Raw genomic sequence first — 14,378 nt, forward strand, 5'->3', positions numbered from 1 at the left:
TCTGTAAAGAAGGAATACTGTTCTTCAGCCAAGTCTCACATATGTGTCCATTTATTACTCCTTTGTAGGGCTGCCCAGTTATACCAACACTTGTCGTACTTTGTGACCATGCAAATAGAGGAATGGAGGTGTAAGCCCTTAGCATTCAGTATAGCTCATGAAAAAGAAATGTGTCTTTAAGGAGCATCCATGCAGAACACCAGTTATCAATATCACCAATATTTAAATAACAGGACACTATCCAGCACCACAGTAGTTTATAGAAATCCACTTACAGGCAAGATACATTCACGTTCTGTTGAATCATCTCATACATCTGAGTGATTCTTGATCAGAGTTTGAGAAAATCTTCAATTTAGTCTAAGTGGGGCTGGCTGTCTTGTTTCTAGGTTTAACAAAACTAATAGCACAGATGCATCAATAAACTCTCAGACAATGGAAAGTTTGGAATAAAAATTGATTTTGGAAAGTTAGAAATTTGACTGTCCATTTTCTTTCTGCCCACTCTTCAGCTGGAGTATATTTTGTGGCAGTAATGGGCCTCAAGGATAGGATATAATGTAGTAGAAAATAAGGATGTAGGATAATTTTCTGGACTGAGATTGATACAGACAGTCCCCTGGGGTATTCATTTTGTATTCACAGCCCATTTCTTACAGTAATGCCATCACAGTACTTGTTTTTATAAATTCTCTGTTTAAATACAAAAAAGTCATAGAATCATACAATGCTAGAACTGGAGGGGACCTCAAGAGGTCATCAAGTCCAGTCCGCTGCCTCCGTGGCAGGACCAAGCAGTGTCTAGATCATCCCAGAGAGATGTCTGTCCAACCTGCTCATAAATATCTCCAGTGATTGAGATTGCATACCCTCTCTAGTCAATTTAATTCCAGTATTTAACCACCCTCACTGTCAGGGTGGTTAAACAAACTGCAACAAGGGAGGTGTAGGTTAAGCCCATTGCTTCTTGTCCTGTCATTAGAGGCCAAGGAGAACAATTTTTCTCTCTACTCCTTGCAACACCCTTTTAGATACTTGAAAACTGTTATCAAATCCCCCCTTAGTCTTTCTAAATTAAACAAGCCCAATTCTTTCAATCTTCCCTCATAGGTCATGTTTTTTAGGCCTTTAATAATTTTTGTTGCTGTTTTCTGGACCTTCTCCAATTTCTCCACATCTTTCTTGAAATGCGGTGCCCGGAACTGAACACAGTACTCCAACTAAGGCCTAATCAGTGCACAGAAAAGCAGAAGAATGACTTCTTGTGTCTTACTTACAACATTCCAGGATCCCAGGATTATGGCTTTTTTTTTTTTTTGCAACAGTGTCACACTATTGACTCATATTTAGCTTGTGGTCACTATGACCTCTAGATCCCTTTCAGCAGTACTCCTTCCTAGACAGTCACTTCCCATTCTGTATGTGTGAAATGGATTGTTCCTTCCTAAATGGAGTACTTTGCATTTTTCCTTATTAAACTTCATCCTATTTACCTCAGACCATTTCTTCAGTTTGTCCAGATCACTTTGAATTATGACCATATCCTCCAAAGCACTTTCAACCCCTCCCAGCTCAGTGGTATCTGCAAACTTTATAAGTATACTTTCTATGCTGGTATCTAAATCGTTCATGAAGATGTTGAACAGAACCGGACCCATAATAGACCCCCGCGGAACCCCACTTGTTATACCCTTACAGCATGACTGAACCATTAGTAACTACTCTCTGAGAACGGTTATCCAGCCAGTTTTGCACCCACCTTATAGTAGCTGCATCAAGGTTGTATTTCCCTAGTTTATTGACAAGAAGATCATGTGATACCATATCAAACACTTTAGTAAAGTTTAGGTATACCACATCCACCACTGTTCCCTTATCCACAAGACATGTTATCCTATCAAACAAAGCTATCAGATTGGTTTGACCTGATTTGTTCTTTACACAGCCATGCTGACTGTTACCTATCACCTTATTATCTTCGGGTATGTCTACACAGCAAAGTTATTTTGAAATAACAGCCATTATTTCAAAATAACTTCACTAGCGTCTACACAGCCAAACCGCTATTTCTAAATTAATTTGAAATAGCGGAGCGCTTATTTCAAATTTTGGTAAACTTCATTCCACGAGAAATAATGCCAATTTCAAAACTGCTATTTCGAAATAAGAGCTGTGTAGACACTTATTTCGAAATAGGGGGCCTCCAGCCTTCCCTGGGTGCCCTGGTGGCCACTCTCTCTCCCTCTCTCACCCCCCCCCCTCCAGAGCCCTTAAAGAGGCTGACTCTGGCCACAGTGCCTGTGCCAGCTCCAAGCCTGCCAGCCCAGAGCCAGCAATCACTGCCCCTGACCCAGTGGCTCTAAAACATGAGCCAGCAAGGCACTGGCAGCCAGCTCTCCACCGCTCTCCAGGAGCAGTCTGCCAGCTCCAAGGAGCCTGCCAGGGCCTGAAGAAGGCAGGTGCCTTCTTGGTCTACGGTGGAGATCATGGACCTTATTCAGTTTTGAGGGGATGCCCCCACTGTCCATGATCTCCGCACTAGATGAAGGAACGCGGCCGTCTATGGTAGGATAGCTGCCAGCCTGGCCACCAAAGGCCACATGCAAATCCAGGAACAGGTTTGCATGAAAATCAAGTTGGTCGGGCAAGACCCCCAACTCTGAGCCCTGAGCTTCCCCTCCCCTTTCTTCCCCTTGCTTCCCCCTTCCAACTCCCTCCTCCCAGGTTTCCCCCTCCCCTCTCCCACCTTCTCTTCTCCCCTCTCCCTCCTCCTTTCCCCAGTCTCACCAGAGTTTCATTTCCCCCCCCCCTCCCCAGTTTTGTTAAATAAAGAGAGTTTGTGTTCATGAAAATACATGTATTTTATGTGACATCAGGAAGGGGGGTTAGGGAGGGGTAAGTGGAAGGATGTGAGGGAGGAATGAGGCGCACAAGCCCCCAGTGGGGCAGACTAGGGAGGCTCTTAGTGCTCCTCAGGGTGGAAGCTCTCCCGCAGGGACTCCTGGATACTGACAGCCCCTCGATGGACCTCCCAGATGGCAGCCTGCAGAAAGTGCAGCCAAGCTCACAGCAACGCATCCAAGAGAAACACCAGAGTGCCCAGGGACAGCTCTGGCTCCATGTTGCAGAGTGCTGTGGTGTCCCGAGTGAGGGCAACAAGTGCACGCAGAGACAAAATGCTTTGCTGTCCTGCATCGAGGTAGATAAGCAAGCAGGGAAACCTGAGAACTGGCTGTCTGGGAGGTGGGTCCCTTTAAGCACAGGCCTCAGGTAGCAGCCACACAAAGTAATTCCTGACCTGATGCCCTCCTGGATCTGGTTCTGGCCGGCCTTAAATGCAATTCAGCATCCACTCAGTGTTGACGCGCTATTTTGAAATAACAAAACGCTATTTCGAAATGCATTTTTTGTGTAGACGTGTTATTTCAAAATAACTTATTTCAAATTAACTATTTCGAAATAAAATATATTTTGAAATAATGCTGTAGTGTAACATACCCTTCCAGATGTTTGCAGATAAATTCCTTAATTACTTGCTCCATTATCTTCTCTGGCACAGAAGTTAAGCTGACTGGTCTGTAGTTTCCTGGGTTGTTCTTATTTCCCTTTTTATAGATGGACACTATATTGATCTTTTTCTAGTCTTCTGGAATCTCTCCCAACTTCCATGACTTTTCAAAGATGATAGCTAAAGGCTCAGATACCTCCTCTATCAGGTCCTTGAGTATTCTAGGATACATTTCATCAGGCCCTGGTGACTTGAAGATATCTAACTTTTCTAAGTAATTTTTAACTTGTTCTTTTTTTATTTTAACTTCTAAACCTACCCCATTTCCACTAGCATTCACCATGTTAGGCATCCCATCACCATCAATCTTCTTGGTGAAAACCAAAGCAAAGAAGCTGTTAAGCACCTTTGCCATTTCCAAGTTTCCTGTTGTTGTTTCTTCCTCTTCACTGAGCAATGGGCCTACCCTGTCCTTGGTCTTCCTCTTGCTTCTAATATATTTGTAGAATGCTTTCTTGTTATCTTTTATGTTTATAGCTAGAGTGAGCTAGTTTTGTGCCTTCACCTTTCTAATCTTGCCCCTACATACTTGCACTATATGCTTATAATCGTCCTTTTGTAATTTGACCTACACAAACAGTGTAGTTCTCACTTTTTGCATGACTCCTTTTTGACTTTGAGATCATGTAAAGTCTCTTGGTTAAGACAAGACGTTCTCTTGCCATACTTTCTATCTTTCCTATGCAGTGGAATAGTTTGCTTTTGGGCCCTTAATAATGTCCCTTTGAAAAACTGCCAGCTCTCTTCAGTTGTTTTTCCTCTTAGTCTTGCTTCCCATGGGACCTTACCTAGCATCTCTCTGAATTTACTAAAATCTGCCTTCCTGAAATCCATTGTCTTCATTTTGCTGTTCTCCTGTTACCATTCCTTAGAATTATGAGCTCTATGATATTTATGAACTCTATGATATTCATATTCAGCAAAATATTCAAACAATTGGTGATTTTGGGGGCCTCAGTTTTTGGGTGCCCAACAATAGTTTTTGGATGCCAACAATAGGCACTTGATTTTTGGAAAGTGCTTGGAAAAAATCAGTCCCCCTTAAGGTTTGTCAAGTTGGGCATCCAAAATCACTAGTCCCTTTTGAAAACCTTGGGTCCCGTATTTTGCAGTTAAAAGAAAAAAGCTGTAAGAATAGAAAATGACCCCCAAATGCCTGTCTTTTTCTTTTCCTTTTCCTTTTTTTTTTATTAACTTGAGGTCCTTTTAAATTATGAAACTCAGAAGGGTTGGAAAGTAGCTAAGATACTTCTTTTTCCTTAAATTTCACAGTGTGTGGTTAGTACGGTATTGCAGATAGAAGAAATAGACACAGAAGTTGTTGTTAAGTAAGTATACGTCATGGGTTTCTTGTTGCAGATTGGGTGGGGAATGAATGCGCTAGCACAGATGATAAATTATTTTTCAATGTGAAGTTGCAAATAATTAAGTATCATTTTGTTTTTCTGTTTTTCCCCAACAATCCTCTGCATTTCTTCAGATGCTCTCCCCCCCCTTCTTTTGTTACAGATCTTAGTATTTATACTCTTGTATTTTTAAACTTTCTTTAGAAATTGTTTTAAAAACAATGTGAATTCCACTGCATATTATATGCACAGTTAGAAAAAGCACAGGCTAAAATATTTGCATTTGTTTCCTGACCATGTGGGGAAAAGCAGGGGCTATAATAAAATGTGCCTGCATGAAAGAGACGGGGGTATGGTACATCTTACTACTTCAAAGGAAGGATACTGAACAACATAATCTGTCTTGGTTGTGAGCAGAGTTGTTGACTCGAGTCCCACTACTTGAACTCGAGTCCGACTTAAATCGCCTAGGTGACTCGACTCGAGACTCAACTTGGGTTCATTGTTTGTGACTTGAGACTCAACTTGAGACTTGCTAATTTTGTTAAATCGACTTGGTAAAAAAATTGTCCAAAAATGCCGATATTGATGGCTTGTACAAGAGTGACTTGACATTTTTAAAATTAAGACTTGGGACTTGACTTGAAAGTGACTTTAGGGACTTGAGACTTGAACTGTAGTGACTTGAAACTCGACTTGGAATTGACAATGATGTCTTGAAGACAACACTGGTTGTGAGCCGTATGTATTGTGCCTAAGACTGAGATTCACCACCTACCCAAAAAGAGCAAAATTAGACCCACAAACAAGGCGAAACAGGAAGCCATTATTGCTTTCAATTTTAGATTTGGGGCCAATTTGGTTTGTAAAACCAGATATTGAAAGTGAGTAACTTCCCTTTTTCCTGCTAGCTTTCAAACACATATATAGAGTCAGTAAAGGTTGAAAAGCATCACTTTACAGATTCTGCTAGGAGATAGATTTGTATATTATGAGATTTATTTTGGTTTGGAGATGCATTTTTCTGCCTTTTGCCAGACCGAATGCATTACATCCTTACAGTACAGTAACAAAGGAGCATCATCCCAATATTTTTGCTTTTCCAGTTAAAAAAAAAAAAAAAAAAAAATCTTTCATAGCCAATCTTGGTTATTTTTCTTCTGTGCTTGCTGACAATTATCATTAACATGTGCCTTGAGTGTAATGGAGTCTGAGCAACACTTTCCATTTTTACGAAAGAAGGGCATTGGTGCTTTTAAAAAGCTGAATGTTAATGGAGGCATTCATTTTTCTGACGTGATATATTTTTAGCCCCCCACTTATTAATCAAGACACTACTGCTTATATTATTGTCTGTTTTCTTGATTGAATAACTTTCTTTAAATTCATGGTTTTGATGGTCTGTTTTTCCTTTAAATGTCAGTAGTTAGCCTTGTCAGGAGATCACTTCAAAGGTAAATAATTGTTGCCTCTCAAATACTGTTTTCCTAGGCTCGCAGATCAAATGCGGATGATGAATTTTCCTCAGTGGTTTGATCTACTGAAGAATATTTTTTCTAAATGTACTATCTTTCTCAAAAGAATTAAAGTAAGTATATTCCTTTCCCAAGTGTTTCATATCCTCATTTCAGACATTGATTCAGAATTGAGCTAGATTTATTTTCTGATTGGAATATAAAATGTTAATTTTGACTACAAAATCCTAAACTTGAATTCCAGAAGAGGTTGAACCTAGATGATGAACAGAGTTATGATGGCTTACGCTAACAAAGAGCATATTGGAAAGGAGATACAACTTCTTGTTTCATGATTTATTTCAGGCTCAAGTTATTAGTGATTAGGATGAGTCCTTCTTGAGGGGCAGATTACCCCATATATAGGGGTTTCTTGCACCTGTCTTAGAATCATCTGGTGCTAGCCACTGTTGAAGACCAGTTCCTTTGACTTGAAGTAGTGATTCAAGAAATAAAACCAGTACATATTTACATTTGCTTGTTTCCTGTCAAAAGAAAATATCTTTGTCAAAGTAAAATTGTGTTAATTGTTTTGTAAATAAACATTATATTTGATCCTAGGCAACCTTAAGTATTATTCGTAGCGTAGTTCTCTTGGTTCTAAGCAAGAACCAAAGGACCAGGGAACTGGAAGAAGCTTCAATGCAGCAGAACCCTTCAAAAGACAATACTGTGGATACAGAAGTAGCTTATCTGACTCACGAAGGCATATTTATAAGTGATGCATTCAGTGAGGGGGACCTCCCATCGGTAGCAGTTGACAATGCTTCTCAAAGAAATGCGTCGCCAAACAGTGAAGCCTGCAGCAGTGATTCGGTATCTGAACCGGAGTGCACTACTGACTCTTCATCCAGCAAAGAACAAACGTCCTCTTCCGTTACACCGAGTGTGGTAGAGATTATGTAAGTAAACATCTCTGCTAGATTACTTACAGTGTTGATTCCTGTCGTCTAACAGTGTTGCCTTTATAATGTACCATGCAGGCATTGTCAGTTTATTGATGACAGTGTACAATTCACTCTGGTTCAGATTGCTTATGTAGATAATGGATGAACTGGCTTCCACAGTCATTAAGCGTTCCTCCATCCCACACCCACTCTCTGGGAGGGCAGAAGGAACCACAGACTGCACCTTCTTTGGTTCCTCACTAGGTCACCTGTTGCTCACAGTGAGCAGTTGCATGAGGAGATGTCAACCCTTGTGCAACAGAAACCCACTGCTTTTCCTGTTTCGGGGGTGGGGTGTGTGTGTGTGTGTGTGTGTGTGTGTACACATTAGTGAAATTAGTTAGTCATAGTATCCCTCAACTGGTTGAAAGTTCCCATGCCAGTTCTACAGCTGATTTGTCAACTGAGAGCCAGTGAACAAAGTTGCTTCCGTATGTAATAGGGGTAGGAGTGGCCGAGTGGATGCATCCCCACAATTGTGGTGACATAGTCAGTGCAAATAGTCCTCCTACTGATTTCCCATGGGTCCAGGCACCACAAGAGTAGCCTTTCTGGGCACTTTCTGCATTCTGGGGGAGGAATAGCTCAGTGGTTTGAGCATTGATTTGCTAAATCTAGGGTTGTGAGTTCAATCCTTGAGGGGGCCATTTAGGGATCTGGGGCAAATCTGTCAGGGATGCTACTTGGTCCTGCTGTGAGGGTAGGGGACGGGACTTGATGACCTCTCAAGGTCCCTTTCAGTTCCATTAGATAGGTATATCTCCATTGTTCAGGGCTCTTCTCGTCTGGAAGCCACCCACAGTAACTCCTCACTTAATCATGTATTTATGTTCCTGAAAAATGCTACTTTAAGCAAAAAGATGTTAAGCAAATCCAATTTCTTTGTAAGAATTAATGTAAATAAGAGGGTTAGGTTCCAGGGGAATCTTTTTCAGCAGACAAAAGGAAGTATATACATATACAGTATACGTTTTAAACAATTTAGTAGTGTGCACAGCAATGGTGAGTGTGAGGCTTAGTTGAGGTGGTGGATAGGGATGTAATAATACAGTCGATTAACCGATAAACAAAAGCTTATAGGTTATTGCTATAGACTACATGCATTTCTCCCCACCCCCACCAGTTAATATTTTTGCAGGCTGGCCAGCAGCCCGGCTCAGTCCTGGATTGTGACGGAACTGGGATCTACCCCTGCTGCAGCTCTGCATTTAAAGTGCATTAGGAGCCAGGCGGACAGGCAGCCTGGCTCAGTTCCAGCTTGCACCGGGTCCGGGAACTCAGACCCCCCTGGATAGGGGCTACTGCCACCCTGTGCTGCTGCCGCCTCTGTATCAGAGGCAGCAGCACGGGGCGACAGGCAGCTGGTCTGTGAGGAGAGCTGGTTTTTGAACTGGCTCTCTTCACAGACCAGCTGCTGCCTGGCACCCCACACTACGGAGGCAGCAGCGCGGCATGTCGGGGCCTCAAGGTTTAACACGCTGAGCCCTCAAGGTTTAACATGTTGGTAATGTAGCCTCACGCTCTTGAGGTAGCCTGGATGAAGCAGGAGGGAGAGACGCAATAGATGCAGGGTAGTGTCTGCAAACACTTCCCTGCAGAAAGTGAACATGATAATGGACCCCCACTAGTGTGTACTGCTCTCTCTTCCAGGCAGGGCATGTACAGATGTGCAGTGCCAAGTGGGGGCAGGGGCCTGTGCAACAGACACACACAAACTGTATGTGAAAAGGACAGACACACACATGCTGTGTGTGTGTGTTTGAGAAAGAGGCAGAGATGTGCATTGCTCCTTTAAGTTTGCTGGCCCCACTCAAGTACACTACCCTTTTTAGTAGATCAGGAAGTCCAGACAGAAGACTCTGTAGCTGTGATATCCTTCTATGTGGAGGTGAGGTATATACAGTGGGGCCTGGATCCTGGAGAAGGGGGGACTTATTGACATCAGCACCCCTTTCCTGCCCCCCCCCCACCCCCCGTCACAGAGCAAGCAGGAGTCTCTTAGGAGCTACTCCAAGCAGGGTAGTGGGGGAGTTACAGGGAACTTAGTGGAGCATATAGGGGGCTCCCAGTCCACTTTGGTTCGAAACCCCCACAAGGACAGGCTGCGTTTCCAGAAAACCCTGCAAGTAGTGGACAAAGCAGGCAACCAAATGACATTATAAGGGAGAATTGCACAACTTTCAGTGTTCTAAGAGATAATCAACACCGCAGTGAAACAGTGTTAACCAAGATACGTTAAATGAGGAACTACCATAACTCTATAGGTCGGCACAGTATGTGAAACTCAGCTCCGTCCATTTTCATTGTAAGCGGCTGTAGGTGCAGAGCTTTATGAAGCAGAACCATTTGAAATGACATAGCGTACTGTTGACTGAGATACCCACAACTTCATCTCTCGGTAGGATGAAGATCTTGTTGAGCTCCAGCTGCAGAAATACAATAAGAATTCCAAGATCTATATGACGGGGTGCAATCAAAGAAGTCCCCTTTGGGATTGGTCCCCAGTGTTTGATCTTGCCATTGATGCCTGCCTTCTTGCTCTTTGAGACTCACCACTACCTTCTCCTGCTGGGCAAGATCCTCTGGTCTCCCCCAGACAAGGCATAGAGTTGGGGTAAACACTGTTCTGCAGAGCAACAGACACACTTCAGCTTAGGGAGAACTCCATATCCAGGAAACTAACCCGTGAAGGGATCAAAAGCCCAAATAAACCCTCCTTTCTCTGTAAAAGTTTTACACTGGGAAAGCTGATAAGGTAAACTCTCTTTCTCAGTGAAAGACAGATATGCATGGTGGTTACTTCTCCCCAGGTAACAATTATTTACACTGGGCCTGATGATAATAAATAAGGGTTTTTATTAAGTACAAAAAGTAGAATTTAAGTGGTTGCAAGTGAATCAAAGTAAGTCACTAAATTAAAATGAATAGAAAACACAGTAGCTACTTCTAATTCACTAAGAAACTTGTTACATGCAAATTCTTGTCCTAAATAGTCATTCTTACTTCAGGTATAAGCATCCAAGTTTTCCCCTCTGACTTGGATCTCCACCTTCTTTAGAGTTCTTTTGAATTCACTTAAGTTGTACCAGGCAGTTTCAAAAGCCAACTGATTGCTTCCCATTGTTTAACTCAGGGAGGGGCAACCTCAGGCCTGGGGATTTTTCTGTGTGTTAGCAACCCCCGACCTAAAACGGTTCTCCACTCTTGGATTTCCTTCAGGGTCGGACTCCTTTGTTTTGCATCCCCCCTTTCATGGAAAATCATAGAACACTAGAACTGGAAGGGACCTCAAGAGATCATTGAGTCCAGTCCCCTGGTCTCATGGCAGGACCCAGTACTGTCTAGACCAGTGTTTCCCAATTTTTTTTGATCACGAAACCCTTTCAAACTCAGAAAAATTTCAAGGAACCCGCTAGCCAGGGATTAAGTTTGTCGAGCAAAAAAAAAAAAACCACGCCCAAACACACACACGCTACCAGTACACCACAATTGGTAGTAATAAGATGCTAAATATGGTCATGAGATCACCATTCATTTAAATTCAACATATTGAATATAACACCATTCATTTATATTCAACAAAAATCATATTAAATATGTACAAAAAATAAAACTATCACATAATATTAATTATATTCATAGTTTTCAATGCGAAGAGTGGTTTTTCTTCTTTTCTTGGCAAATTCTTTTTATATTTGGTTTAATACTAGAAAGTTGGATTCGCATATCTGGCGCAGCATTCAGTCGATTTCTGTATTTCGTTTTCATTGCTGCATAGTTCGAGAACCCAGTTTCGCATAAGTATGTACTGGCAAAGGGTAACAGCTGACAAATTGCACGTCTTGATAAAGATGAATATTCTTGACTTTGACATAAGTCACTCCAAAATGTAATCAGAGAAACTTCTTTAAATTTTTGTATTAATTAGCCATCTGAAGCAATTTCAATTAGGTTTTCATAATCTTGTGTAGAAAAACTGACTGGCTTTTCTGTTAAACTTAATGGATTTCGAATCCAGGTATTGTTGTCATTGATGTTTGGAAAATACTTAATGATGTTCGTGTATAAATCGTGGAGATGATCTGCAATGTCGCTGCGAATATCTTCATCAAGTTTGTATCCATTTTCTTCAAGGAAATCATTCAGAGTTGGTAAACAATCCAAATCATTTCGTCCTACAGATGAGATCCAAAACTGTAGCTTCCGTGACAATGACAAAAATTTTCTTTCGCATTAAAAATATTTACATTCTTTCCTTGCAGCGACAGATTTACTTCATTTAGTTTTGTAAAGATGTCTGCAAGATACGCAACACTAGATAACCACAAAAGTCTGTTAAACGATCAGACAGTTGGAATTTGTGATCCATCAGATTTGCGGAGAGCTCATGATGCAATTCAAATAATCTAACCAGCACTTTTCCTCATGATAGCCTCCTGACTTCTGTGTGTAGAAGCAGGGCTGTGTGCTGACTACCCATATCTTCGCACATAATTTTGAACAGTCTTGATTGTAATGGTCGAGTTTTTATATAATTAATAATCTGTACTGCTTCGTCCAACACATTTTTAAGAGAGGGAGAAATATTCTTAACTACCAGAGCGTGTCTGTGGAGAATGCAGTGACTGCTGGTGCAGTTTGGTGCTACATTTTTTATTCATGTTACAGCGCCAGCCACTGTTCCTACCATTGCTTTGGCACCATCACTGCACACATTAACACATTTTTCCCAGCTTATTTGATGTGTTTTCATAAAGTTATTGATGCAATTGAATATATTCTCACCAGTTGTATTGGTTTGCAAAAATTCACATAAAAGTAAGTCTTCTTCAATAGAACTATTAAAATCATAACGGACAAATACAAGCAGAACTGCAAGACCTGCAACATCTAATTGTAATGCATATGCATCACATAAATGCAGCCGAAAAATAAGCTCCTTCTCGATGTCAGCAGCAAGATCGTGAATGTGACGTGTGACAGTATTGTTTGATAGTGGCACAGCCTCAACTTTTTTACTAGACTCCTGATCCAACATACACATCACAATATCTTTTGCACATGGTTTTATGAGTGATTTCCCCAGTAGTGTGTGCTTCTTCGGCGAGCGATATACGATAGCTTACTTTGTAGCTTACATCTTTATTTCCATTGCTTGTGAATCCAAATGCCAAATAGTCCTTACAATACCTGCGTTTCTTATTAGTCAGCTGAAATTTTTCATAATTAACTTGAGCTGCCTCAGTATTTTCCTTGCTGGTTTCAGTAAAAATATTGGAGTTTGACGTACTCACTTTTCTCTTTAAAGTTCCTTCTTTTAACCAACGATCCATGGGGAATTTTGATATTAGATTGAATTCTTAAACTTAAAGTCACGCACAGGAGCCACGTGTCCTCACAGTGTGTATGGGGATTTGTTCTGATCCTCACAGTGAGTAGGAGTTCCGGTGTTCCACTCACTAATAGTACTCCCCCCCCCCCCCACACACACACACATGCTGCCTTTACCAAGGGACCTAGCAGCAGCATTAGGTGCTTGTCCCGCTTCTTCCTGATCAACCCAAGATCCCTCTCCCGCGTCCGGTGGTAAAAGCAGAGCGGCAGTGGGAGAGGGATCTTGGGTTGATCGGGCAGAAGCGGGACAAGCAGCTGTTGCTGCTGCTAGGTCCGGTGGTAAAAGCAGAGCGGCAGCGGGGGACGCGGGAGATGTCTGAAAGGGGAGCGGGGAAGGAGCCAGCGTCTTTGCGTGCCGGGCTCCTCTGTCTCTTTATGGGCGGGGGAGGGGAGCGTTCGGGTTCTCGCGGAACCCTTACATTCGCTTCGTGGAACCCCCAGGGTTCTGCAGAGCACCATTTGGGAAACACTGGTCTAGACCATGGGTTCCCAAACTGGGGGGCATGAAGAAATTCCAGCCACACACACACCCCGTCAGGCGACCCAGCCCCACACACCCCCGTCAACCCCACCCCAAATTTTGCTGCTATTTTTTTGGGAGGGGGGGTGTGAGGGTTTCTCAAAAATCAAGAAGGGGTCGTGATGCCAAAAAGTTTGGAAACCACTGGTCTAGACCATCCCTGATAGACATTTATCTAACCTTAAATATCTTCAAAGGTGGAGATTCCACAACCTCCCTAGGCAGCTTATTCCAGTGATTCACCAACCTGACAGGAAGTTTTTCCTAATGTCCAACCTAAACCTCCCTTACTGCAGTTTAAGCCCATTGCTTCTTGTCCTAATACTAGGTTCAAAATGGATTCCAGTACCAGGTGGTAAGGTCACATGTCTTTCTAGGATCAACCACTATTTGGGCTTACAGAACAAACAAAGCTGTTTACAGGTTGCTGAGTTGACCTCTGAGTCATTAAGCTTCTAGGGCACCAGTATGGGCCCTCATTAGCACATTCAGAACTCTAAACAGATCCACACTTCGTATTTCCGACTTCACATACAAGAATGATATGTGCACAGAAGTAGGATATACAGTTCCAGCAGATTCTAACTAAAATGGAAATGTTACATGACCTATTTTGCATACTGCATCTTTGAGTTATGCATATATCACAGTCACAAGCCAATCCTCATAAGGCGGGGGGTGGGGAATCATCACACTGAACATGTATTTGAGCAGCCATCTGTGCTTGGTGCAGAGCACTCTGAAGCATAGGGGTGGCCAGAAGAAAGGATTTGAGACGATGATCCTAAAAGCCCACAGAACAGACAAGGATCAAGGTCCGGTGATGACTCCCTGATGTGTCAGTTCTAGCAAGCGACTAGACAGGGTCTTTAGCAAGGACCTTCCCAGCCAACTTAACCAGGTGGTGGAGAGGGCTGGAGCTCCCAGAAGAGAAATGCGCCATGATGAGGACAACAGCCAGGAGAATTAAATCAGGATGCAAGGAGAAGGGAAGGGGCTGAACACCATCTTAGAGCTGTTTGCTGAGATGACCAGTGGATTTGTTGGCCTTGCTGGAGATGGAGGACTTCAGTGACAAGGACCACCCTT

At 42.4% G+C, this 14,378-nt stretch overlaps 1 protein-coding gene across 3 annotated transcripts in view; it reads left to right on the forward strand.

The window, feature by feature from the left end:
• VPS54 (VPS54 subunit of GARP complex) overlaps window positions 1-14,378 on the forward strand; it is an 82,273-nt gene that overhangs the window by 47,182 nt on the left and 20,713 nt on the right. For all 3 annotated transcript variants that reach the window (XR_012903028.2, XM_075925590.2, XM_075925589.2), the window contains exons 11-13: window positions 4,841-4,896; window positions 6,406-6,502; window positions 6,990-7,330. Coding sequence is in view for 2 of the 3 variants with exons in the window: in XM_075925590.2 (XP_075781705.1) it covers window positions 4,841-4,896; window positions 6,406-6,502; window positions 6,990-7,330 (494 nt within the window). In the remaining variant the exon portion in view is untranslated. The remainder of the gene's footprint in view (window positions 1-4,840; window positions 4,897-6,405; window positions 6,503-6,989; window positions 7,331-14,378) is intronic.

The sequence above is a fragment of the Pelodiscus sinensis genome, chromosome 3 (assembly GCF_052426305.1).
Source record: "Pelodiscus sinensis isolate ZL-2025 chromosome 3, ASM5242630v1, whole genome shotgun sequence".
NCBI lineage: Eukaryota > Metazoa > Chordata > Testudines > Trionychidae > Pelodiscus > Pelodiscus sinensis.